Raw genomic sequence first — 27131 nt, 5'->3', positions numbered from 1 at the left:
AGACCTCTCGGCGGGCGGGGCTGCTTCTGCTGCCCCCTGGTGGTCTCGCGTCCCGCAACTGCGGTTCTTTTATTTTCCGCGGACACCTGCGCCCGGTGATAGGCCTTGCTGCCCCAGCCTTGGATGGGAGGCTAGTTGAGGAAAGCAGTCCTTACCTCACAGTATCCAGGACTTAAGCAATTTGTGTGATATGTTGCAGAGCAGGGATACAAATCATCTGTCAGGGAAAGAGGACCAGTGCTCGGGAGCCCAACCTTTTAGGGGGTAAGTTTCCACAAAACCAGAGACTTAAAGCAACCCAGATGTTACCTCACAGTTCTGCAGGTCAGAAGCCTCTATGAGCTGAGATCCAGGTGTCAACAAGGTTTGTGCCTTCCTAGGGGTTCTTGGGGAGACTCCTTCCGAACTTCTAAGACTACCAATATTCCTTGGCTTAATATCCTTTCCTCTGCAAAGCCAGCAAAGGCAACTCACTGTGCAGCCCGGGCTGGTCTCGAATTCACAGGGATCCTCCTGCCTCAAGCCCTCTGCTATTTCTAAAGGCCCTTGTGATCTTTGGGGTCATCCACACCCAGGGAACAATGTATTTTGAAGTGAGATGATTAACTACCATACTTCCCCCTTGCCATATAACCTAACCTTGGCACAGGTTCTGCGTATAAGGATATAGATATTTTGAGGAGTTATATTTCTGCCACTATAGAGGCTTACGAAAATGTTTTCCATGAAAGCCATGAAGAAGTAAACCGTTAGGTCAAGGAAAATGTTTTAATGTGTAATATTAATATATTCATCTTCACACTGATGCAGGCATCAAAGGTAGCTTTTTAAAATTTGAGATGCTTTTGTGGGCCAGGGATTAGCTCAGTGGTGCTGCACCTGCCTGGCAAGCACAAAGTCCTGAGTTCAATTCCTGTTACCAGAAAAAACCAAGTTTTTGGCACGCTTAATATTGAGCTACATCCATAGCCCTTATTTTAGTGTTTTGAAAATGATTCTCGAACTCACCAAATTGTCCAGGCTGGTCTAGGACTCATGACCCTTCTCCCTCAGCACCCTATCAGGGATCGTTGGTGTGCGCCACCACACCTGACTTTGATTTCATTACAGAGACCAGGCCCTGCTCCTCTGATGTACAGGGCCACACTGGCCTGTCTACTTCCAGGAATGAAGGTCTTGGGGATGCTTCACTAATTGGAGGGTTTTTGGTAAATCCAGGAACCTGGACAACTAGCCAGGAAAGGAAGTCATCTGGGGTTGGGGTGGGTCTGTCAGGCAGTGGGTGTTAGGGCAGGAGTGGGGTCCAGGGCTCACCCGCTCTCTTGTTTACCTCATTGTAGATCCTTACCAATGCAGGAACAATGAGTTTATACTCCTTATAAACTTGGACATATTTAGCTCACCCAAGTCTGTTTCTTTACCAGAAAAATAAGGACAAAAGCAACTAAACTATTTCAGAGGGTTGTCATGAGCTCCTGAGCCAGTATTTTTCCGTGGTGCCAAGGACCTACATCAGATTGGCTGTGAGGTGAAGTTTGAGAACAGCAGCACGGGCAAGGTGGTACATGTGGGAAGCCCTCCCGCACTGTAAGATGTGCTGCCAGAGAGAGCTGGTAATTTCAGGCTTCCTCAGTGGGGGCCGTTTTAGACTCCTGAGCACCAGTTCCACCTGAGGTTGGCAGTTTATGGAGACTGACTGCAAAGCTGAGCAGTCACTGGGTACTTGCCCCATTTGGGCTCTCAAGCAGGGACGTGGCTGTGAGATTACTCCAGTCCTGAGGCTTCTGTCAACGCCCGTCTGCATTCCATCACGTCTCAGCTCCTAGCTTTCGTTAGTGAGAAGGATCTTGTATCACCCAGCCTACTGGCCAGTGTCCCTGCTTCTCTGGCAAGGATGTGCCCTAGCTAGGGAGCCAGGGGAACCCCTGGGTGCTCAGCCCTGATCTACCTCTCTCTTAGTAACTTTGCCATTGCTGGGACAAAGTACTCAACACCCACAAGTTAAAGGAGGAAAGGCTTATTTTACCTCACACTCTGCAGAGGCTTCAGGCCATAGTCAACTAGTTCCGAGGCAGGGTGGCATGGCAGAGGAGAAACAACAGTTCATGGCATGGCAGGCAGAAGGCAGGAGGGATACGCGTATTTGTACACAGTGGACCGAGCTCTTCGCACCAGTCTTCACCTCCCTCAGCTATTAACCTAGCACTGAACTAATCCAGTAGCACCACACGTCCATGATCCAGTCACCTCCCAGAAGCCCTCCTGTGAGCGCACGGGGTTCTGGGAGGACTAGACTTAAACTGTACCCTCTCTGACTGAGCTTTCTCCTCGTCCTCCAGTGTTCCCCGTTCTGGAAGCCTGCTCTGACCTCTCTGCTCCTGGTCCCTGAGGACCCCAGCCACCTGCAGGTGGATAAAACACCTTCATCTCTCCACACCACCCACATTCCTACTCACCTTAGGGTTAGATCACTCTTGGGCTTTCAGACTATTGATGATCCCGATCCCTGTGACTTAAGGAACTGCAAAGCCCTTACTCCTGACTTAGCAGGATCGGGGTGCTCAATGGCACTGCACCTTCTAAAGGAGGCTCTTGGGTCTCCTTTAACTGCTGTTCCTTCATGGGGAATGGAAAGCAAGTGGGTAGATGCAGGTCAGTGGTACCTACTGCTCCTATCCTGCAGCCCTGGGTTATTTGGTGGCATGTACACACACACACACAAACACACACACACACACACCCCTCTAGTGTCAGTGTGCACCATGATCTCAAGGTAGCATGAAGTCTGCAAAGCACAACAGTTTGTGTCTAGTCGTGTCAGCTAGACAACCAGGCCCTGCCACTTTGAGCCATGTACAAAGCTGGGGAGGGAGGGCTGATCTGAGATCCTGCATACAGCTCCTTCCGTGGCCCTCAGCCACTGTCCTCTTCAGCCTCCAGGGCGGTGGGGGGGTGGTTCCCAAGGAGCTTGCGGAGGAGACAGTTCTGGCCTAAAATGGGGCTCAACCCCTCCTCATCCTCATTGCTCTGAGACCAGGGGTTAGGTGGACTCCGCTGGGTGGTATTGTATATAGGGACCAGGAGTGTAGAATCCAGCTTCAAAGGTCAAGGGATCTCTGTGAGGAAATTCAGGTACAAGGGACAGCTGCAGAGAAAAATAAAGGGGAACTTTATGATCAGCCCTCTTTACGACTGAAATCTCAGTGCAGAATCCTGGTAGGAATGGAACGGTGGGCCGGGTTTAAGGTAGACCTAATTAACCCCGTGACTGGGCTGGTCCCTGGAGGGGTTCTGGAGTACGAGGGCCTCAGGTTGCCTTCTTGTGGAGAAGAGATTGGTCCGCTCTGACGTGGCTGTGTGGGTGGAAGAGCAGTCACAGCCTGGGGTCAGGGAATTTACCCGAGAAACAGCAGTAGCTTTATCTGGGCTTCAGAAGAGGACCAGAGTGGGTGGGGGCAGGGCAGAAGTTTTCCATGTCCCTTTCTTCACAAAGCTCGTCCCTGAGACACACCATACTACCGACTGCTGCACAGCTTACCTGGGAGCCAATCCTCAGGCAGAGCCTTCCCATAGTGACACCTCTCCCTCTCCATTTTCTTTCAACTTCTGGAGTGGTTTCCCACAGTGTTTCAGAAAATCCCAGTGTTGACTCATTAGGGTCTAGGGCTGGAGCGTCCTGGTGTGGACTGCTGTGTCTCTCTACAGTGCTCCTCAGATCCTTATCTGTTCTGGAGTGGGCCTCTGTCCTGTGAGGCCTCCTACACTGCTGGGCTGCGGATGCTCACTTCCCTTACGGCTCAGGCTGCTGCCTGTATACACAGCTATCACAGTACGCGTACTGGGACAGGATGGAAGCTGCAGGCTGGCTCTGTCCCCGCGGCTCCAGGTTAAGGCTTCACTTGCAGGCACTGCCAGGGCAAGGGAAGAGCAGTGAGCGCTTTGGACCCATATAGAATGGAGGGGCGGGACAGAGGGGAGGGAGCCCCACAGGATCTCAGGGACACGGGAGTCCTCTGACATCGCTATACCAGTGAAAGGCCCCAAGCTTTTTGCTCTGGAGAAGACAAATGCATTTTAATGGTTTCAGTAGCTCAAAGACAACCGCTGTGATGTGTTTGCACCAAACTGGAGCCCGGTGAGGGAGGACACAGCCGTCATACGAAATAGGCTGCCAGGGCTGACATCTTGTCCCTTGGCCGCCTGGGGTTGGGCTTCCCTGGTGGCCGCCGGCCCCGGGCCCGCCCTCGGCCCTGCCTCCTCCCGGGACCTCCACGGTGCATGGGGTGACAGGAGGCTGCATGTTTCAACTCCACCAGTTCCTGGAAGACGGGGTCGCAGAAAACACAGCCTGTGTGCTGTGTCTCGTCACCTGGCAATGGGGACTTGGCCTTGTTGAAGTCCACGTCCAGCAGGGCAGCCTCACAGGTGTGGCAGGTGTCTGCAGACACCCGCACGCGGTGGGCGTTCTCAAAGCAGTGGGCCACCACGTTGCACTTGTTGCAGGCCACTTTCCACTTGGGGCCTGAAGTGGGGTCCAGCACGAGGACGCCGCTCTCGCACTCTACACACTGGCCGATGCCCAGCATGCTCAGAGAGTGCTGGCAGGTGGGGTGTGTGCACTCGTTGCAGCCCATGCCTAGGGAAGGGGGAGCCTGGTGACGCACACCTGCCATGCACACCCCTCCCCAGCCCAGTGGAACCTGCTCTCAGCATCTCACACCCTGGTCTCCACGTCTCAGCAGAAAGCACTTCTCTCGGCTTTGCTCTGGGGGACACCTTCGCTGGCACTGGCTCTGGATTCCTGAAGTCCCCACCTGCTAAAGTCCCCTCAGTGGTCAAGGCCTCCTAGGCCAATGCCTTCCTGGCAGATTCCAGCTGAGTCCATCCCTCCTTTGCTTTGCTCCTACAGCTCATTAATGCAGCTCGTCAGAGTGGCTCTCACATCACTGGCCCACGTGGACGAAGAGCAGGCGTGGGTGGGGCCTCATCCCCCTGGCTGCCAGGCCGCAGCTTCTCAGTCACCCCAGCCCACGAGAGGGCACAGCTCACTCTCTGCCCAGATCCCACGCAAGCAAGTGACCTAGAGTCACCTGTCGTTATGACACAGGCAGCAAGTGGCAGATAAGCCCGCTGATGCCTGAGCGGTGCCCCAGAAATACACTGGGGTCTCCCATCTCAGCACCTCTGAGCGTGGAAAGGGCTGGGGTGAGGGACCCCCTTGGTGTGAACAGAGACTACAGATAACCAGTAGGGACAGGGGGTGGCCAGGGCCCAGGGCGCTACTCACCTTTCTTCATGTCTCGGAAGGGCGGGTGGTTGTAGCAATAAGGGCACAGTGGGTAGCTCTTGCCCCGGGAGCCAGACGACCACAGAACCAGCTCAAAGTCATCCAGTGGGCACCGCAGCTCCTTATAGAGCTTGATGGTGCCATTCTGCGGGAGGGTGTAGGTCTCGTCGCAGTGGGAACAGTGCAGGCGGCTCGGCTTGGCCTATGGCAGTGCCAAGAAGGGGTTGCTGGGGCCACTGACTCTCCTGCCTGCCCTCCCGCCCCTCACAATACAGAACACATAACATGTATGCAGCATATCATGTGCTGCCAGGCAAGGACCTCTCAATCCCTGGCCATGAGCCTCAGGACACATGGTCCATACAGAGAGAAAGGCAGCTCTAAACTGACCTGGGCAGTCATGACACCCAGGTAATAGTCACGATACCAAGAAATGTGGTACTGGAAAAAATAGACAATGTGTGTTTATGTGGCCTAACGGTTCGTGTGTTCTTGGAGTCACAGGGGCATTGTGGGTGTTTGTTGGTGCTGATTTAGTGCTCTGGATCATTCTACGTGACGACCACGACAAAGACCACTTTGCGTGACTAATAATAGAGTAGTGGCCTAAGAGGGACACGATTTGCCTGAGTTAGTGTCCAACGTGCTGTGGCCAGGAAGGGTGGTCACGGATCTTGACTCCCACCTACCTGGATGTACTTCATGAACCGGTGGCACTTTCCACAGCGTGAGAGTGGCTTGCCTGTGGCCGCCAGGGGTGAAAAAGACACCTCCATCAACTCATCCATTCCTGAGGGCAAGCAGAACGTAGAGATCACCTTCCTTCCGGTCTCTGGCAGCCCATCCTATGAAAGGGAGCTTGGTGTGGCTCAGTGGGCTGGAGGGGAGACCACATCCATGGCCCAGGATCTGGATGTGACTGTCCCTACAGATGGTGAGGCTTCTACTGCCAGTGACGGAGTGGCAAGGCGGCAGCCCTGCTCCTCAGATGTGTTTGTTCTTGGTGCTGTGTATGGTGTTAATTCACCTGTTCTTTAATCTTGACAGTAATCACCAAAGAGACATCACTGCCCTTGTCTGCAGAGGCCTGCAGCCACGATTCAAGAGTGGGTCTCATATGGGTGCCCTCCGCTCCAGAGTGCTGGTGACCTTGGCAGAGGGACCTCTGTTAAAAGGCAGAAAAGATAAGGATCTTACCGGCGATGGAGTCGACAAAGTAGTGGAACTTCCTCTTGAAGACATCCAACGTGTGGCCCAGGACCTGGCGGTAGTCTGCCTTGCCCTGGGCAATCAGGTTCAGCTGCTTCTCCACTGCGCTGCGGATGGTGGGGAGCACCAGCTCTGCGTCTGTGAGCAGGTGGGATGCCGCTGCTGCGAGTACTTGCACCCAGGATCCTGCTGCCCCCATCAGGCAGAGCAAGGGCCATAGCCCTGCTCACCCCTCCATCTTTAGCCCATCCTCCTGGCCTCTCCCCGAGCTAACCATCCACAGAGGTGGACACTACCAGGCTGGCTCCTCAATTTCCCCCAGGGAAATCTCGTTCAGAGTGGCCAAGATTTGCTGCTGGCCTGTTCTTGGGCCAGGTCTGTGACGTACTTCTCCACCTCCTCTAAGTGTAGGGACATCTCCAGGAGACAGAACTGATAGGCGCCTTACTGAGGACCTTACTGGAGGAAAGGGTCTTTCACGTCCCCTTTCAGATCTTTCACGTGTCTATCCATCTATCAAACACACTCGGAGTCCCTGGCTGGGGCATGTCCTGGGCAATACTCCTGGTGAAGGGAGCTAGGGTTGTGTGCGAGGGGCCGAGGGCTCACCACCAGGCCAGGGAGAAGCTGGTGAGCTCCGGCAGGCCCCAGGACTCAGGGTAAGGACTCACCAATCTTGTAGTAACCGTGCACCAGGACAATGCCAAGGTTGGTAGGCTTGAGCCGGCGGCCACTCTCCACAGTCACATAGTTGCGCTGGCAGATATTGTTGATGTGCACAGGGATGCTGGCGTCAGTTCCTGAAATGCACACAAAAGCCCTGGGTATTCCTCAGCCTGCCACTGATGTGGCCCACTGGACGATGCCCTCCTTCCTGCTTTATCCCTGCTGTCACGGGGATCCTGCCTCTCAGCCCCTCCCAGCGACCCACGGAAGCGAGGCAGTAGGCCCTCAGTACCCCGGCACTGTGTTGGATCAAACTGAGTGTCTTTCGTGCACTGCCTTGCAAACCCAAGGATGGCTGTCATGCAGTGCTTATTCCAGTGCTACAGTTGAAAGGTCAGAGGCTCAGAGAGGCTAAGGGACTCTACCAAGGTCACAGAGCTTATTCTGCAGTGGTTGAATGTGACCTCCTGGGCCCCTTCCACCTGGAAACTGGCTTCCAGCCCATCCTGGAGCCAGGGCCCAACCACCTCAAGGAGAGTTTATAAACTCCCCACTCAACCCACTTCCCACTGCTCACTTCCTCCCTCTCTCCAGGGTCCTTCACGATTCCCAAGACCAAGGTGAAGGAGAGGCATTCTGACTGTGGTTTGTGGGCAAGAGGAAACTCAGGTTGACTGTACATATGCCCGTGCTGGCAGGGGACATCCATCTTCCCAAGGCAGCTCTACAGGCAAGAAACTCATACAAGAATAAACTGCTATCTGGGGCCGAGGAGCCAGCCAAAGGCCCACGGCTTGCTGATTAGACTGGGACCTGGAGCCCAGGGTGGCTGGCTGTGTGCGGCCTATGTGCATGTGGGTCTCTGAATCCCACTGAGTTCTCACCACAGCCCTGGGTGGTAGCTCTAGTCAGGCCCTCCTGACACAGCTCTGTGGGTCTCCATCGACAGGGCTGCCCACCCACTGTCCTCTTTAGGTAAGTATCCTCTTCACTGTCACAAACTGAAGCCCACTACGTTCCTATGCCAGAGCAGGGCTGTCCCATCAACAGGAAGGGGAATAGGGTGTTGGGATTAGCATGTACTCTCTACAGCAGGTGGTTGCCTCTGTCAGGACCCCACTGGTGCCCCAGCTCCCTAGGAGAAACGGCCTCAGAGCCTGATTCCTGCACAGACCCAGCTGGCTGTGTGGACTTAGGAGGTTACCGGTCTGACTTGTTAGTGTGTGCTGGCACTGCAGGGCACAAGGGTGCATCTGGGGCTTCACGGGGGAGGCCAGGTGCTGATGGAAAGGCCTCGAGAGCAGCCTCCCACAGTGAGCCTGTCTGGATCAATTGACTGCACAGTGGACTGCCAGTGTCTGGACGCTGGCCCACGGACCGGTGCTGGGGTGAGTGCAAGTGCAGCCCCGAGAACTGGAAACCTCATGTCTGGCATCTGGGCAGGTTCACCCACCAATGCCATGCTTCTCCATGAGTGTGATAAGCTCGGCTTCAGTCAGGTAGTCAGGCGGGCTCGTCTGCTTCTCTAGCATCTTCACCTCGCCCACTGCAAAGGTGTCGCCCCTCTGGCAGGTAGGCAGGCTCTCCTCCAAGGGCACACTCTGCCAGGGCATGATCTCTGTGAAGCCTAGAGGGACACAGCACAAGCACTCAGGGTCCCGCCCCTGGTGGCCTGGACCCCAGATCCTGGGGCCTGCAGTTTTACCTGGCGAGATGACAGTCTTCCCTGAGCAAGTGAAGAGCTCAGGCCCAATGCGGAAGGAGATGGTGCTCTGCAGGTACTTGCAGTCGGGGCTAACAGTGGCAATGAAGTGTCTGGTGATGTACTCGTACAGCCGCCATGCATCACCCCCTGCAAAAGGACCGCGGCCATCGTGGTCTGGGTCTGACTGGGAGCGTAGCTGCTAAGGACCCCAGAACTCTTCCTACAGCAGCAGGGCCTTAGCACAGATACCAGGAATGATCTGCTCTAAAGGTAAGAAAGGGGGAAGGAAATGCACAGCAAGGGAAAGCCAGTCTCCTAGGCCTGGGGTCCCCTCGTAACCATCACTCTTACCTCCCACATAACTTCCTCTGCCTGTTGGCTGCTCCTGAGGTACAGGCTGGTCCTTGTATCATCTAGTAGTGTTTTATCCTTCCCGCCCTCGCCTCTCCACTTGCACCGCTCTCCCTTTCCAATGTTCTTCTGACCCGAGGGCCACCATCCCAACCTTGACCAACCGGGAGGTAGGAGGTGCAGCCCACCAGCCGGCCCCACCACTCTGCCTCAGGTTCTCTTCTAAGGCCATCTGCCCACTGGCCTCTCCCGACCAACTGCCACACTGTACTCCTGTCCTTGATGAAATATTCAGCCGAGGCCTTCACCCGTGATGGGAACGGCAGGGCAGAAGGGGCCTGCACACTGCTGAAGGCACGTGACCTTACAGAACAGTGCGGGCCACTGAAGCGTCTTAGCATGCCCAGCCTGGAAGACTGAGCAGTGCACGAAGGGTGTAGGAGAGCGTCAGGAAGTGGGGCGCTTGATACCTAATTCATCCTCTGTGGCAGACCTCATGGGGGTGATGGGAGGGTGGTCGCCAGCATCGTGGCCTTTCCGTGGGCGGTTGATACCTTCTGTTAACAACTGCTTCACCTGAGGAAAGGTCAGAGTAGGGTGAAGTCTCAGCACGGCTCCTGCCACAGGTTCCATGAACCTGTCCCAAGGCCTGAGTGAAGGTCCATGCAGGGGCAGGGCCCGCTTCCCTCACCGTGTCTGCCCAGTAGGGGTGGTTGGCCTGTTGCCGCAGGCAGCCCTTCAGGTCAAAGTTCTCAGGGTAGTGGGTGGTTTCCGTCCGTGGGTAGCTGATGTAGCCCTGTGTGTACAGCCGCTCGGCCGTCTGCATGGCATGCTGAGGTCCCATGCCTGTGAGAGACAGGAGGCTCAGGTGGCTTGGAACACGGGAATGTCTGGGCCCCTTCCCACAGGCCTGGGCACTCTGGCTCCCCCCAAGACAGCTAGCACCACCTGGAGGGTGAGGGCATGGCTGAAACTCTTTGCTGTTGGGTGGGTGGGTACCTAGACCATGCAGCCTGTTCAAAGACAAGTTCTGGACTCGTCATGGTGGCCCAGGGCAAGAGCCCGATGGGAAACACCACTCACCCTGCTCCACGGCACCAGTGCCATGGTGTTCACGGCTGTGGTGACGATGTGGCCTCTGGGTAGCCTCTCCCCACACTCTGGCCAAGAGCTGTGACCAGGCCCTGGGAGCTGCGGAGCCAGCCAGGGCAGTGACAGAGCACATACCTCAGTTCTGAGCCCCTGGTGTGTCTGTCCTCATGACACCGGGGACACTGAGGAAGGGCTCATCCTGCAGCTCCCTGACCAGTGGATGCTGGTGCTCAGGTAGCAAATCCCTCAATGGCATTGATGTTCTCTGGGAAATCTAGAGGTGCTGCTCCATAAGGACACTACTCATAGCTCCCCACAGTGGGGCCACCAATACCTAGGTGCTGACAACTGCCCAGTCCAATCCCCTTCTCACAACTGCGGAAATAAGGCTCAGAGAGATGATGCTCACACCGTTTCTAACTGGCCTCTCCCTCACACCAGCAAAAGCTGCTTGGAGACAGCTTTTGTTAGGATATTCCCCTTGGCCAATATTACTACTGCTACTGTTAAAATGTGCAATTCCACATCACGTAACCTTTACAGCAACCCAGAGAGCTAGACAGTATTGTTCTATATTTTCTCATGAGAAAACCGAAGCTCAGGACAAGGAAGCAGCCAAAATGCGACTGGGACTAGTTTAGCTTCAGAGTATAATGGCTCTAAGGGGACACCACTGACCCAGGGTCACAGGAAGGTCTCACCGTGATGATGGCCTCCAAAGTTTAGTCCTGGCAGCAGCTGCTAAGACTCTGAATACTAAGAAATCATCTGTGTTTTCTTTTCCTCATACATTCAAAGAAACTGTTGAGTCTTAACTAATAATCCCATGAAATTGCATCTTCTCTCTTTAATTATAACTTGTTTCTCTCATGGAAAGAGAAAACTACAAAAGGAGTCCCCTATGCATAAGGCATTATGGCATGAGAGGTAGGAGGGTGAATTTTTTTTGGGCGGGGAGGTACCAGGGATCGAACTCGGGATCTTGTGCTTGCGAGGCAGGCAGCGGAACCACTGAGCTAAATCCCTGGCTATTATGGCATGAGAGAGATGCTCAGCACTAAGGGTGTCGGACCCCCTGCACCAGGGCTGAACAGGGCTGCCATGCACCTGCCTCAAGAAGACTTTGGGGACTTAGAGAAACACCCCTACATACCCAGAGCTGAACTGGCTACACGCAGCATCTCCACAGTGTTCAGGGCCAGCGGCCTCTGCTTGGCTTTTTCTTTCCTGCTTGTGGCCTCCACCTGGAAGACAGGACAGACTGAGTGATTGTGGGATGGAGGGAGAGGCCATGACAGAGGAAATTAAGATATGTGAGCACATCTGTACCCAGCATTCACAGGGCTGAGGCAGGACTGCTGTGAGTTCAAGGTCAGCCTGGGCAACTTAGCAAGATTCTGTCTCAAAAAAACCAAAACAAACAAAAGATGTGGAGGCAAAGGGTCAGGATTCATTCATTTGGTCTCTGCACAGTCTAAAGACTAGATTCAATATTTATTTAGGACTAGGAAAGGAAAAAGAATGAAAACTCTTTGCTAGGGAAAGAGAAGATCCAGAGGAACAGGGAGAAGGGGAGCAAGGTAAACCTTACAGAAGGCTGTCAGATGGGACATGGGAGGGACATGGGCCTGTCTCTGCGGCCACGGCTGCTGTTCACTGTGCATATGCTGCTGGCTGGGCTGCTAGCATTGCGATGTCTTGAATTTTTCAAGAGAAGATACAAGTCAGGGTTTTTACGTGCAATCTTGAAAATTTCAAATGGTGCTAATTACTCTGAAAATTTTATAAACGCCATACAGGTTAAACAACAGACACCTGTGGGCTGTGCTTGGTGGGCAGGCTACTGCTTCCCCCCTGTGGACCACATATTCGTGGAAGAAATGACTCTGTATTGCCCACTGCTAAAACAATCCAAACCACTCCACTTCAGCCCCTTGCTCTTGCCCAGGCCTTGCAGACTGGTCAGGCAGCACATTCTGGACAGCAGGCTGACAAATGTGGGTGCTAACACTGAGGCCGCTTGCATCCATGCTGCAGTGAAGGCCAGGTCACTTGGGGTGAAGCCTAGAGGGAGAGATGAAGTCTGTAGGAATATAATTAGTGGAGCAGCTTTAGTAGTGGTTCCAGGAACTCAAGACAACTGAATCCTGGGCAAAATGTAATGCAAGAAAAGTCTGAGAAGGACAAGTCAAAAGTAGCCGAATAAGGCCAGGCTATGCCTCAGTCCGGAAGCTGTCACAGCTGTGGGGCATTTGCTGCTATGGAGATGGACCTGCCCCCCCCCTTCCCTGAGCAGCCATCCCCCTTGCTCCTCCTTCCTAAGAGCTGGGCAGCAGGTCCTTCTCACTCATAAAATCCCTGAGTAAGAAATACAGCACCACCAAGGTGTGAGAGCTGACCAAAGCTGGGATCTCGGGGCTGTACCCTGCTGGCTGTGTGGGCAAGTTGGTCAACATGCACACGGGTCTCTCTACAGTTGGTAGCTCTTGATATCACAGAAAGGGGACATCTACGTGAAAGGACATAATGCCCACTGGGCCTGGAGGAGAGCAGAGTGGAAGCAGCTGAGAAAGGTCACAGGTACGAAGAGCACGGTAAAAGCAGACACGTAGGACTTCGTAGTTACTGCTTTGGCTGAAGTCTCCTAGGAGTTCATGTGTGAGTAACCAACTTCTTTTTCCAAAAACGTGTGTTTCAGACAAGGGGAGAAAGATATGGCCCGGGTCATAAGCTGTTCTTCCACCGGGAGCTTCCGAGACAAACGTGACAAGTGTGGGCAGAGCAGGCACACCTGGGCCTCCTTCTCCAGCTTGGTCATGTTTAAAAACATCTGTGCAATCTCCCGATCGAACACTCTCACTCGGTCCCAGTCCAAAAGGAGAGATTTGTCTTTGTCAGCATTAACCTACAGGAAGGACAAAGGTGAACAGGTGAGAAGTACTCAGAAGTCCTCAGGTGAGCCCCCTGCCAGGGAAGGGGGTCAGGACAGAGAAAGCTGGGCTTTGTCTAGGAGCAAAACGTTGGGGCCTACCGTCTCACAGGTACACCTAATTAGGTGTAGACAGGCAAGCTGACAGCCCTGCCAACCCCAGGCCTCCACCAGAAATCAGGCCAGTGGTCTCAGGAGAGTGGCAGAGAGCTGAGGCTGATATGTCCTTACGAAGCATCTCGCCCTCTACCTCTCTCTCTAGCCCTACCACGGCAAGTGCCTAGCTAGCTGGGTGTGTCCCACTTCCAGGGACCCCAGCCCTGTGTGAAACACAGCAAATCTGTATTACATCAAGCTTTAGGAGGCTTTTAAAGAAAACGTTCTATCCAAGATACATCATGTAAAGATACAAGATCCCAATGATGAATGTAACTGTTATTTTTTACCTTAAATGTACCAATAAACTTAATGAAAATAAAAAAGGTTCTAAGGACTTCGAAGAAGTTTGGGCCAGGCATGGTGGCACACGCCTGTCATCCCAGCACTCCAGAGGCTGAGGCAGGAGGATCACTGTGAGTTCGAGACCAGCCTGGGCTACAGAGTGAGTTCCAGGTCAGTCCCAACTACATAGTGAGACCCTGTCTCAAAACAAACAAACAAACAGAAGTTTGAAGGGTGACCTTACCCTGTACCACCAGGACAGAAATCATTCCCTTTACCCAAATTCAGTAATTCGGGCCCAGCCTAGCCCCAGTACGCCCATGAAGACTGAGGGATCCCTTTCCCTGGGCACCAAATACCTATCTCAGGTACAACTATTCACACTTAGGCCCTTAGCCTAGGGCCGTGGAGGCAAACCTACGGCTCATGTGCCACAGTGGGCCTGCGGAGCCCTCTTTGTTTGCATGCAAGCCAAATAGCTCCAGCACTGCCCCACTGGCTGAGCGTCAAGGTAACAGTGCACACAGGGGCAGTGTTGGCACTTTGTGACTAGTAGGTTTTGGGTTGCAGTTTGGGTACTCAGCCTCTAAAAGGTTCACCATCACTGGGCTAGGGCCTGCAAGATGATGATGACAGTTATGATGATGGTGAGAAAATGTCTCAGAATCCACATCCCAAACCTAGAACACACAGCAGGAATACGGAAGGGAAAAGAACCTTGGCCTGCAGCACCCAATAGGTCTCTGGTTTGAAGGACTGGATTTTATCATGTCTCTCCACACAGAATCCCAGGGTAGGAGTCTGACACGGCCCAAAGGAGATGAGAGAACTATCCAAATCACCGTATTTCCCCTGGAAATATTTGGTCTGAAACCTAGAGGAAGTGGTAAGGTGAGAGAAAGACAGATGGTCAACAATTCACTCAAGAGGCAATCATTATGTGCATTATGTGGGGGGTCTGTGCAGGTAGGTGGCTGCTCCACACTTAGAAAACTAAGTCGCACAACACCAGCCATCGTGGAGGACGTGTGTGTGCATGTCAGGGAGAGGCTCCTACCATGTGGGCCAGGGAGCCTTCTACTATATTCTCTCCGCTCACCCACTGCACTGTCCTCACACCCTGAGTACGGATACTCTGCTTATCATTGTCCTGTGACTTACACCAGCTACTATAATTTTCTTTAGGGTGTTTCAAATGCAAAAATCGCCTGTTGCTCATCCACAGTAGGGCTCTCCAGCAAGGCAGGCACTCTGGCTGAAGGGAGGACAGGGTGTGCCTGGGCCCTTGTGGGGAGCGGCACCTGGTGAAAGCACAGCCGATGCGTAGGTCCAGCTCCTGGCGGGCATCTACCGAGAGCGCCTCGTTGTGGTCGGGCTCACCCAGGTGGGCCATAGCATTACCGATGTCTGTGTCAGTGATGGAGCTGAACCTGGCCCGGAATACAGTCTTCTCACCGCTGTGGGTCTTATTCATGACCGGCAGAACAGCATCAAGGACCTGGGGGGAAGGCAGCCTGGCTGTGATTGTCCCAGGATCTCTGCCTCCTGCTCCGCCTCTGCTCTCGGGTGTGGCTGCTTCCAGGGCTGGGCACCTACATGCACAAGACATTCCCTCTCCTGCAGACCCTCCTCCGCTCTCGCCATAAATCTCTTGCCACGTGACCTCCTTTTCTTGTTTGGTCCAGGCTTCCTCCTTACTTCTGCTTCATTCCCACCAAAGGAGGAAATGCCCCAAGCATACGTGGGGCCTCATAGTCGGGACCTGTCCCCTCTCCTCCTGGGAGGAGAGATGGAAGGGGCAGTGGAACTTTGAAGCAATTAGAAGAAAGTCAGGGAAGGAAAAAGGAATAAAGAGGAAGAGGAAATGGGCACAGTGGGAAGGCCCAGCTTGTGGTCGGGGGCTGGAGACCAGTCAACGCCACAGCCTGGCTGTGAAGCACCCTTCCGGGGGGAGAAGGGCTCTGCTTCTGAAGGAGGAAGGCCCCATGACTGGCTACCACCTCCAGCCCCAGACGTAAAATGTCCTGGGAGAGCGAGCCCTACAGGAAGGGACAGTGTGTGATCAGGCTTGCTAAGAGTGCCACACTAGAACACTAGGTACCCTGACTACGCCCCACCTCGCCCCAGTCTCACTGGAACCATCTCCTGAACGCCAAGATAAAGCTGAGGGTACGGATACAGAGACCTTGAGGTGACCCGTCTGCCACCACAGCCTGAGGGGTACTTGGGAGAGCGGCAGTCACAAGCCGCACAAGGGTGCCCGGGCTGAGGTAAGCATGAGGCAGGAGTCCACAGGAGCTGTCCACTGCACCCCTGCAGGGAGGCCTGTCTGTGGTGAGGGAGACAGGAGAGCATTCTGAGCGGGGCAGATACGTGACAGTGGGGCGTGAGAACAGCGAGGCCTGAAAGATCCCCAGGAGGCAGAGCTGGACCCAGGATGCACTGAAAAGCCAACCTGCTCCCTTCTGAAGCTTACATTCACTTAGATAATTCTGCTCCTTCTTATGTTTGCTCAGACAGTATGTCCCCAGCAAGTGAAGTGATTGTCCATCACCCTTAGTAGGTTCTGTGCATTTAAAAATATCTGTAGAACTTCCAAAATAAAGGGGCAGGAGAAACCATTTTTAAGCCAGTACAGTTTACTTCCACTCAGCCTCAGGAACCATTTGACTATGAGCATCAGATTCGGGCTGGGGGCAGAAAGGCCCAAGGTGAACCAAAGTGGGCTTTTACTCACCTCAAAGCAAATGTTCTCCCCTTCCTTGTCACAGTCCAGCCACAGCACGATGTAGTCGCAGCCTCTGCCCTCCACCTGCCACACAGCACCGTTAATACTGCTGGGGATGCTCCACCTGGGGATGGGGGGTGGGGCCCGGCCCTGGGGGCTTTAGGAGGTTTAGTATTTCTTTGGTACGGGGATCAAACTCAGGACCTTACGCTTGCGAGGCAGGTGGCAGAACCACTGAGTTACATCCCCGGCCCCAGAACTTCTGTTTTTTGAACAACAAATTATGCTTGCAATATGATCTTGACCCCAAAAACTTAACAGTAAAAGGGCTGAAATAAAATAAGCCTGAATATTAACCATGGTTGTCTGGGGCCATGTGCTGATAAAGTTTTTATCCTTATCTATATTTTCTAATATTTCATAATATTTATGCATTCCTTTTAGAATTTGGGAAAGAAAATACCCTCAGCCAAACCATTACGAAAGCAGGATGTGCTGGGCATAGTGACACACACCTGTAATCCCTGCGCTCGGGAGGGTGAGGCAAGAGAACTGCTGTGAGTTCAAGGCCAGCCTGGATAACATAGTGAGACTCTGCCTCAAAAAACAAACCAAATAAAAAGCAGAATGTGAGCTTTTCAGGACTGATAGGGATGTCCAGGATGTGGTAGGCAGGTCCAGCATGGTGGGACAGCAGGCGGCATTCACAGGACAGAAAGGTGGGTCAAGGATTGCCAGCAGAGGCCTCTGTGTCACAGGTGAGAATGAGGACTCAAGTACAAGTGGGCAAGGACAGCTACCACCGCACGCAGGCAGGGAGGGTAGGAGCCTCCCTGTGGGCTCGCCCCCCTCACACACCTGCAGGAACTTCACCATGCTCAGCTTGGGGTTGGCCTCCTTCTTCTCTGTCGGAGCTTGACTGAACAGCTCTGCCGGGTCCACTTTGTCCCACTTGTTGTACTTTCCTACAAACCACAGCCACAGTGATGCTGAGCCACATTTCACAGGCAAAAAGGATCAGCCTCTGCAGATGCCATAACCACGGCAAGATGGTGATCTCATCACATGAAGGAGTAGAAGGCTTGGAGGACGAATGTCCCAGGGTCACCCAACAGTCAGAGGCAGGCCTTTGGGTAACTCCTACCACACGGCTTTCCTTGCCCTGAGCTACTGACCCGGTGTCACCCCTGGCCACTCACAGGAGCCAAGCATGCTCTTGGCAAGGTTGCTGAGCCAGCCTTCCTTCCAGAGTTTTCTCTGTGGTTGTGGCACCATTCCTGGGCCAGTTTGTTTTGCCAGGGCCCTGTACTAAAGCCATTATTGTCTTCTCCAACTTGGATTTTTCTTTTTGGAGGGGTACTGAGATCAAACTGGGGTCCTTCTACTTGCAAGGCAGGCGGCGGCACCACTGAGCTAAATCCCCAGCCCTCCAACTTGGATTTCTATAACCTTTTCCCCCAACTCCCACACTCCACAGGGCACACAAGAGGCATTTAGCTGGTCACTGTAGAGGTTCAATCTCTCTGGATCCCACATCCAGTACTTCCACCTACTTTCCACTCAAGGCCTGGCTCCTGCACGCTGAACCTATGGCTTTCTTTTAGGCCCCATCTCTTACAGGGTAGGAGAATGGAATCAGACAGAGCTAGGATCTGACTTCCCACCTGTCTGCTAGAGATGAAGTGTGGGGTTCGAATGCTTTGTCTACACAGTCACCCTTGAGACTGCTATGTTCACTGAGCAACAAGAACAACTACTGAGGCTTTGCCTTGTGCCCGGTCTTGTGCTGAGTGTTCTACATTCACTGTCACACTAAGCCCTCAGCCATCCTGGAAAGTAGAGGACATTGTTGTGCATTTCACATGTGAAAGATGGCAGCTCACCAAGGTCTAGTCATTGCCCCAGGCCCCAGCCAGTGAGTTGGCAGGGTACAGATGTTATAGTTTACATACGGTCTAAGGGTCCTCCAAGGGACATGCTGCGACCTTGATCCCCAGGGTGGCAGTTCTGGGGGGTGGTGTGGAGCCTTTAGGAGGCAGAGCCTAGGGGAGGTCCTTAGGTCACCCGGGAACGTCTGTTGTTGTCAGGAGCATCCCGGACCTCTCTCTAGTTTCCCATCTCAGCATGTGGCCTCCCCTTCTTGCATCTGCTCCTGCCACTGTGCCACAATGATCTGCCACAATGTCCTTGCCAGAGCTGGCACTATGCTCTCAGTCTCCAGAATTATCAGTTAAATAACCCTTTTTTTTCCTTAGGAAGTTAGCCCGCGTTAAACATTCCATAGCAGAAATACAAAACGTACTAATATGCATTCAGAGCCTGGGTCAGACCCTTGTCAGGCACATGGTGATGCACCAAGACCCAGCGGGTCACTAACGCTGGCCCTGAGGATGAAATGATAACAATGATAAAAGATGACAATGACAGCTAACAAATGACTGACAGACAGCAGTCAACTCAGCAGGAGCAGCAGCCTTCTCCCAGACACTTGATTGGACCAGGCCCCTCCTGAGACAGATTCCACTACCTCCTCTGCACAGGAAGGCACACAATGCATGCTAAGAGGTGCTGCTGGGATGGCAGCCCAGGGGTCCTGGCCTCCAGAACTCACACAGGGAACCCAGTCACTACTCCACAATCTGTTTATGACTCTAACAGGACATGGGGCAGTGCTGTACAGGGCTCTCATCAGCAGGAAGGCAGGGGTGGGGGTGGAGCTCACCCAGGAAATCCAGGGTCATCACATGACCACAGACAGAGGTCATCTTGAAGCGGACTGGCTGGCCGGCAAAGGCTCCTGTGTACTCGTGGACTGAGCACGCCCCATTCAGTCCTTTGTGTGAAGACATGCTCCCTGGGGAGAGGAAGCACATAGGAATGCTTGCTGTGCTGAGCTGCAGATGTCATGGAGATCCCAGGGCTGGATGCCACCTCTTAGAACACAAGTCTGCCCTCTCCAGAGTGGTGGTCAGTGATAACATTCCTCTGGCCACTATGCTAAGTGGGTACTTAGAGACTTAGAGGTACTCAGAGACCACAGCATCTATAAATGAGCCAAAATAGTGTTCTCTCAAACACAAGGGCTCAAGTCGGCTGCGAACTGGAGTGGACATGCTAGGTCTTTTTGTCTGTATTCTGATTTCACTTTTCAGTTTGACTTCTTCCCTATTTTATTCCAACTTTAAGGTCCTCAGGGGCCTCCTAGTTATCAAATCCTATGGTGTCTTTTAACCCACTGATGGCTCCTCATTCAAACTTTCTCAACCCTGGGGATGAGATACCACTTCTCAGACCCCTTTGAACTGCACCTCCTTGGCTGTTCTGGGGGCTCTTTCTTCTCCAACTGTTGGACCAAATGGAGGTTAAAGAGGATGCCTGATACTGCAGGTACCCAGCCATCCAGTTTCCTTTTGTTTTTGTTTTGTTTTGTTTTGTGACAGGGTCTCACTATGTAGTTGAGATTGACCTGGAACTCACTATGTAGTCCAGGCTGGTCTCGAACTCACAGCGATCCTCCTGCCTCAGCCTCCTGTATTTACAGAGTATTCAAAGATAGAAGGGGAAACAGCTCCCAACCAGCCACCCTTGCAGAGAAGGCAGTGAAGGAGAGGACATTTTTACTCTAGCTCCCCAGTGTCTCAGGAGTGCCTGTGACCAAGGCTTGGCCCACTGGCCAATCTTGAATGATGTGAGGTGTAGAGAATGTGACTGAAGCTGAGTTGAGGGTGCATCAGGCAAGGGCAAGGGTCCAGTGCTGACAATGCCCATAATGTGCCCCTCCTCAGACCTCATCTGGGGTGGGGTCCTAGCTGTGTCTATCTCTTTCCAGGTTTGGTTCTGCTGCTTGTGACCAATGGCTCCGACTGGCCTACCACTCTGACCAGGAATGTACCTTTCCCCTCACTGTGAGCTATGCCTTGCTCTTCCTGGGAGCCCTATCCCTGGTACACACCAGGTAGAGAGGCAAAGACATCCAGAATGCCTCGTGAGTACCTGCTGACCTGAACTCAATTTACTCCAAGGGCAGAATCACACTTTGGAAAAAGAAAGAAATATTCCGGAAAGTAAAAATGACCAGGCTTATAGACCAAACAATAAAGAAGTTAGTGTTGGTCTTTCCTACCTCGAGAGAGGATTTTGGCGATGGACTGTGCCAGGGAAGGCTTCTCAGCAACCATGAGCACAGTCTTCATCTTGGCTGTCCAGGCCCTCAGCCCTTCAAGACGATGGCAACAAAAAAATTCACAAACTGCTCTTCTGCAGTCCTATACAATTGTCAACGTTGACTCCTAAAGGGAAAAAAAAAATTTTTTTTGGTACCAGGGATGGAACTCGGGTCCTCGCACTTGCTAGGCAGGCGGTAGAACCACTGAGCTAAATCCCCGGCCCCAAAAAATTAATTCTTAAAGACAAAAGGACAAGAGTGGCTTCACATCTGAATCATACTCAGAAAATAGAAATGCTTCCAATGGACCTATACCACTAATGAGAAAACTCACTTTAAAAAAAAAGAACATTTTAAAATCAAGATAAGAAAAAGAAAAATTAGGGAAACTGGATGAAATCTGGCTTATAAGTAACTGACCAGGAATTCTGTTTCCTACAGGGGAAGGTGAAGTGACCCCAATGACTTCAGGTCACTTCTGTCACTAAATCCGAGCACAGGAAGATGCTGGGGCCTAAGGACCCAGACTTACAGGCTGGGGCAGGATGGCTCCTAGCCTCCCCTCCTGGGCTGGCTCTTCCACTTGCTGGTAGACTCATCTCTTGGGGGAAGATGAACAACTATAGCCTTTCCTCCTGTGCATCAATTTTATTGAATTCCTGGGCTAAGAAGGCCATATCCAGGGCTGGGGATTTAGCTCAGTGGCACCACACCTGCCTCACAAGCACAAGTTCCTGAGTTCGATCCCGGGTACAGGGAAAAAAAAAAAAAGAATGCCATATCCATCTTAGCTGAGTACTGGGCTGCCATGAGATATATTTAAAATTGCACATGCCCAGGCAGGGCTCCCCAGGTCCTACCGACCTACGATAAGGCCCGAAACCCACTGGCTGGAGGTTCCAGTCCCTAATGGAATTTGGGAGGCCCTTCACAGCTACCTTTCCTCCTACTATACTCCACCTGTTACTTTGAAGGCCAAGCTCTGGCCTTAAATTAAACTGGATACCATCATCTAAAGAAAAAGTCCACTTGAAGCCTCCATGCCTAAGTCTGCTTGCCCGAACCATTCCATTAGCCCTTCAGAATGCAGCTCTGCTGTCCACAGGCCCAGCTCAAGGTGAATACTTCATCTTTTTGGTGCCGGGGATAGAACCCAGGACCTTGTACATGCTAAGCATGTGCTCTACCACCGAGGTATACTCCTAGCCCACTGAGCTCTTCTTTAAAGAGCTTTCCCAGCACACACTGGTGGGATGAATTGTTTCTCACTGTGCACTGCAGCTCTTGGGCTAGGCCTCCATCTCAGCCCACTGCGTGTAGTGCCACGGTCAGGTACTGCCTCAACCTACCAAGAGGACAAGAGCAGCTCTGTATCTGAATCACTGCTGGCACCTAATACAGCGTTTTGAGCCTGATAAACCTACTTAATATTTTCTGGCCAAGCAGCAAAAACAAGAAAGGCAACAACACAGGAATGCACACACCACTCTCCCCACCGCCATGGATCAAACCCAGGGCTTCCTACATACTTGACAAGCACTCTGCCATTGAGCTACATCCCCAGTCCTCTTTCTGTCTTTTTGATCACTATAAATCAGCACTGTATTTTAAAAAATCCCAAAGAGGGGCCAGGGATTTAGCTCAGAAGTTCTACTGCCTACCTTGTAAGCGAAAGGTACAGAGTGCGATCCCCTGAAAAAAAAAAAAAAAAAATTAAAAAATCCCAAAGACAGTATATTAAGAAAATACTGCAATTTTATAGGGAGAAAGTTTTTTCTTACTTTATAACTTCCATCAGGACATTCCATATCCAGCAAAGGTTTAATTTTATTTATTTAATTTTTTTTTTTGGTACTGGGGATCGCACTCTGGTCCTTGCGCTTGTAAGGCAGGCAGCGGAACCACTGAGCTAAATCCCCTGCCCCAAACGTTTAAATTTTTAAAAAATGGAAAGCAAAAAAATGCTAAAAGAAACCATGAAGTTTTAAATAACCTCAGTGCAAAGAAGGACAAATTTAACATCCCTTAAAACTCAGAAGTACTCAAAGCATGTTTAAAAGCAATTGGTTTCCTTTCCTGTGGACTGTTTATATTTTTTACCCACTTTTTTCAGTTGATTGCTGTTTTCTTATTTTTAGGAGTTTGTATAATGAGAAAAATAGAATGATATGAAATGATATGACAACACTTGCCAAGGAAAATTAAAGCTAAAATGATTTTGTACTTAAGTATCTCACTAGCAAAAATCCAAAGTCTGAGCACACAGTACCTGAAGATATGGAGAAAATTCAAATTGAATAACCTTTATACAGGGAACAATTTGACAAACAATACCTCTCAAAATTACAGGACACATGCCTAGTAATTCGCCTTCTAGGAATTAACTCATTGATTCATTACTGAGCATCTACTACATGCTTGGGCCAGTCTTGTGTGCAAGGAGTATAGCAGGAAGCAGCACCAGGTCCTGTCCGCCAGGAGCACCCACTGTAGCACAGGTTATGTGTGTGTGTGTGTCCATAAGTGGGAGGAGGAATAAGACAGGACTAAACCATATGGCATCAGAGACCAGGCAGAAACATAGGGGAGCAAGGTCCCAAGGTATGGCTGGGTGGTTTTAGGGACAATTAAGTAGGCTGGTGGGGCTGTGTGGAGCTAGGGTAGAATGTGGGGCTCCTCTGGCCTGAATTATAGGGGGGCTGGGAAGAGCACAAAAGAATGACCTGACCGCAAATGCTAAAAGGATCTTCTGGCTGCCATGCAGAAATAAACGATGGGACCCCAGGGAAGGGTAGGGAGGGGTGGTTCAGAGTCTGGGTGATATTGGGAAGGGCAGAATATGGGATAGAAAAAGCAAGAATGACTCCCAGAATTTTTGCTTAGGCAAAGGGTGTTCTTGTTGATTGAGAGGAAACACTGAAAAGGAAGTAGTGTTTCAGGTGTGTTTAATGTGATCTGCTGCTATAAAGCCATAGTGGTTCTAGGGGAGGCAGCGGCAGTGGGAGAATGTGTGCATGAAAGCAGCCCAGGATGGAGGTTGAGGAAATGAGATAGCAGGTTGTGGCAGGAAAGGTGGGGCTCCAAAAGCCAAAGAAAGGAGCATTTTATGGGTAAGCCATGGCTGTGTCAAAGGCAAGATGAGTAATACTGCACTGAGGTCTGACTGTGGAGTCTAGCCATTTGAGTGACTGTAGTGACCTTCATGGGAAAACTGAGCAAAGTGAGTTTTAAAAAGCCAGGAAGAAGGAGAGGGAGTCGCATGTTTTTCATTTTAAGATAGGCAACATTCCAATCTGTGGTTCACTGATGAGGCTGGTCCAGCAGAAAAGGAAAAAATGAAGATGCAAGAGTGGTGAAGGAACTGTTGCAGCAGTGCTAGGGTGGGCTCAGACTGAGGGGTAGCTACAGGTGGTAGTGTCATCAGTGTGAGCGCGTGCCTGTGTGTGTTCAGGATAAGGTCGCACATTTCTCAGTGGAGGAAGAATTGGACAGAAGGCAGGGGGAAGCACTAAGGCAGCTCACTAGGACAGCAGTGAGCCTGAGATTTAGATAGGATGTTCCAGGAGAATATGCAGGACTAGAGGGCAAGGACTGCGGGGCATGACAATAATACAGACCTGACTCCAATGAAGTTTAGGAGCGTCCACACAGGCTGTGCCATGTAGGCTCCAGAACTGTAGGAAGTGAGGCACTAGGGCATATAATGGGAGTCACAGGAAGCAACTCTCAGGGGCAGGATGCTCTCCATCCTGGGGAAGTTTTAGTGCTACCAAAATCAAAGGCCCAGAAGTGAGGTTTAAAGGAGATCCAGGAACACACCGTCACCCATCTAGAGAAATTATAGGAAAATTGGCAGAGGGAGATTATTCTGTGAAGGATTTTGAATTTCCTGTTTCTTTAAAAGTTGAAAAAAATCCGGGTGTGGTTATATACACCTGTAATCCCAGCACTAGGGAGGATGAAGCAGAAGGATCACTGTGAGTTCGAGGCCAGCCTGGGTTACAAAGTGAGACTGTATCTCACAAAACCAAAAAAAAAAATTAAATAAATAAATGAATAAAAGTAGGAAAAAAGTTTAGTCCTAAAACGTCCTCTCAGATTCTTATATGTGTGTTAGAGAAGCCAGGAGTTATAGTGCAATAATGACATGCCAGGTACAGGGAGTCCGGCCAGTGTCCTTGGAAGGGGTGTTGCCATTGTACTGCCTTACGGGGGGAATGCAGGGTCAGAGAGGCCAGAGTTCAAGTGGCAGGACTTGGGACCTGTGATCTAAGCTCTTATCCTGTCCTGCCTCTATGAACATCCCAAATGGAACAGCAGCCCTATCTTACTTCCCTCTAGCAGTGCTTATCCCTAAACCTGAAACAGTCTGTCAAGTAATTTGGTTCTCGCCTTACAGGTCCTAGAACATAGTTAACTCCAGGAAGGTAGGGTTTTGCTTTGTTCACTCTAATGGTAAGTAATAGATGGTAATCAAGTACTGACTGAACAAATGACTAAATACATCAAATAGGTAACCTTACCTGTAAATAATGAAAATGCTTTGAGCTCGAAAATTGAAAAACTGACTTTAAATCTATAAAAGTATGGTAAACACTTCTGCTTCTCAACGTTCTTATTTCCATGGTGTCAAAGTTCTAGAAGCTGTACATCTCCACTGCTCCCCTTCACACCTAAGATCCCAGGTTTTCTGATAAAATAATCAACAGACTGACAAGTCCCTTCAGAGACAAACATTTTGCTTTAGCATCTGAAAGGTTACCTCATTTATTCAGCAAGAGATAAAACTGGGCAGTACACACAAAGACACATACGCATCCCAATTTCAGACTGCCTATGTTACCTGTCAGACTGTGCAACTGCTATTCCTGTTTGATATGCACCTGTCTTCAATAGCTTCTGCTCTACAAAAATAAAAGCTCTAGCTCTATATTTTATACTTGAGCACTGCATGAGAATTTTGTTCTGAGTATCACTGGTTTGTTTTGTTTGTTACCGGGGATCGAACTTGGGCCCTTGTGCTTGCGAGGCAAGCTGTGGAACAACCAAGCCAAATCCCTGGGCCTGAGTATCACTGTTTTATCAAGGGGAAAACTGCTCCTTTAAGGGTAAGGAATCCTGGGGGAAAGGGCCTTGGTGGTCATCTGGAAGAAAGAAGAAAAGCCTTGATCTCAGAAAAAAGTGATTTACCAAAGGTCACCTAGGAAGTTTATTGGGTTGGGGCTGAAACTCATGCTTCCTTACTTTCAGCCTGTACACTTTAGTTGCACTAGGTTCCACTTCTAAGATTTATGAGTCTCTCCTGTGATTAATCTTGGGGCCTCCCTCTTTTTCTATTAAGGCACATCTCCCATTTCAAAATAGAAACAAGTGAGAAATGTAATGTTTGCAAACTTTACTTGTACACTGCCTTTACACTTTTGCCTTCTGAACATTATTATTCACTTAAATTTTTGCGCAAGAAAAAAAACCTTGAATATATAAAGATGGCCCAAACAAATTCTTTTTTCTTTTTTGGTACCGGGGATTGAACTTGGGGCCTTGCGCTTGCAAAGCAGGCCACCGAACCACTGAGCTAAATCCCCGGCCCTCAAACAAATTCTTTATGGTAATCCACAAGGTACATCAAGTTCAATCTTGTCTACTAAAGCTACAAGACTGCAGCCTGTCCCGTTCCCAAAAGGCATATAAGCAAGTGCTAACCGGTGTTAACAGCAAACACCCCAAATCAGGTGTTACTGGGAGGAATGAAGGTGAACTAAAAAGGGAGTAGGTTAACTTGTTAGAGCAATATACTATCACTGGTATGTGTCCTTAGGGAGACATTAAATACAGAAATTTCCTTTCACATCAGTGTCTTATGAACCAGTTGAGTTAGCTTGGGAGTGGAGGCCTAGCAGTGATCCAAACAACACTGAGTCATACGATTTCCCACTTCAGTAACTTTACCAAATATTTACAGAATCAGGAAAAGAAATGACCATTTCCTAAGCTCTTCCTCTGCACTAGGCATGCCACAGCCATAAATACCAATCTGCCAAAAAGCCTACAAAGGCAGGTGTTGGGATTTTTCAAAACCAGAAGTAAAGTGAGATTCAGGGCAATTCAAGCTGTATAGCGTCTGGTGACCTTGGCAAAGGAACGCCAGGACTCACCAGCCTTTAGGCCCAATAGCCTCTCACGGTCCTGTTTCCAAAGGCGGAAAGGATAAAGATGCAAGACAAAGCCGTCATCTTCCCTCTTCACCTCTGTGAGAAATTACCGACCCCGCATTCTAGCTAGTTTGTTCACAAAAGTATCCTCCCTCATCTACGCAGATCGAGTCGGAGAACCCGGACGCCCCACGGAGTGGAACCTGCTTTAGTGTAGACCGCGACGACCCGGACCTCTGAAGGCCACAGAGCCTCCCGGAGACTCACTTTCTCCGGTCGTGGGCCTGGGAAAACAGACCTCACCTCAAAGAGCCCGGGAGGGGCTGAAGAGGGGCATTAACCACAGCGCGTGCTCCCTCCAGGCACCGGGCGAAGCGCGGGCCCGCCACCACCTCCCTGAACCCCA

General features: G+C 51.2%; 1 protein-coding gene across 2 annotated transcripts in view; it reads right to left on the bottom strand.

Moving 5' to 3' along the window:
* Positions 1–4056: 4056 nt before the first annotated feature.
* Positions 4057–27131, bottom strand: part of Top3b (DNA topoisomerase III beta) — a 23322-nt gene continuing 247 nt past the window's right edge. Inside the window, exons 1-18 of one of the 2 annotated variants that reach the window (XM_033758689.1) lie at positions 26729–26984; positions 20532–20697; positions 19131–19262; positions 17267–17373; positions 16418–16492; positions 14982–15178; positions 14398–14554; positions 13102–13215; positions 11464–11554; positions 9910–10064; positions 9689–9794; positions 8868–9014; positions 8616–8789; positions 7168–7296; positions 6485–6634; positions 5977–6077; positions 5288–5489; positions 4057–4636 (exon numbers count right to left, since the gene is read on the bottom strand). In XM_033758689.1, coding sequence (XP_033614580.1) covers positions 4155–4636; positions 5288–5489; positions 5977–6077; positions 6485–6634; positions 7168–7296; positions 8616–8789; positions 8868–9014; positions 9689–9794; positions 9910–10064; positions 11464–11554; positions 13102–13215; positions 14398–14554; positions 14982–15178; positions 16418–16492; positions 17267–17373; positions 19131–19262; positions 20532–20601 — 2589 coding nt within the window. In that variant the 5' untranslated portion in view covers positions 20602–20697; positions 26729–26984 and the 3' untranslated portion in view covers positions 4057–4154. Of the gene's footprint in view, positions 4637–5287; positions 5490–5976; positions 6078–6484; positions 6635–7167; positions 7297–8615; positions 8790–8867; positions 9015–9688; positions 9795–9909; positions 10065–11463; positions 11555–13101; positions 13216–14397; positions 14555–14981; positions 15179–16417; positions 16493–17266; positions 17374–19130; positions 19263–20531; positions 20698–26728; positions 26985–27131 lie in introns of those variants that run through there. The other variant, XM_010620649.2, reaches the window with a different exon arrangement.

Source organism: Fukomys damarensis, unplaced genomic scaffold, assembly GCF_012274545.1.
Source record: "Fukomys damarensis isolate Sample0158 unplaced genomic scaffold, DMR_v1.0_HiC HiC_scaffold_34, whole genome shotgun sequence".
NCBI lineage: Eukaryota > Metazoa > Chordata > Mammalia > Rodentia > Bathyergidae > Fukomys > Fukomys damarensis.
Note: the sequence above shows the minus strand (reverse complement) of the source record. Positions and strands in the feature narration are given on the sequence as shown.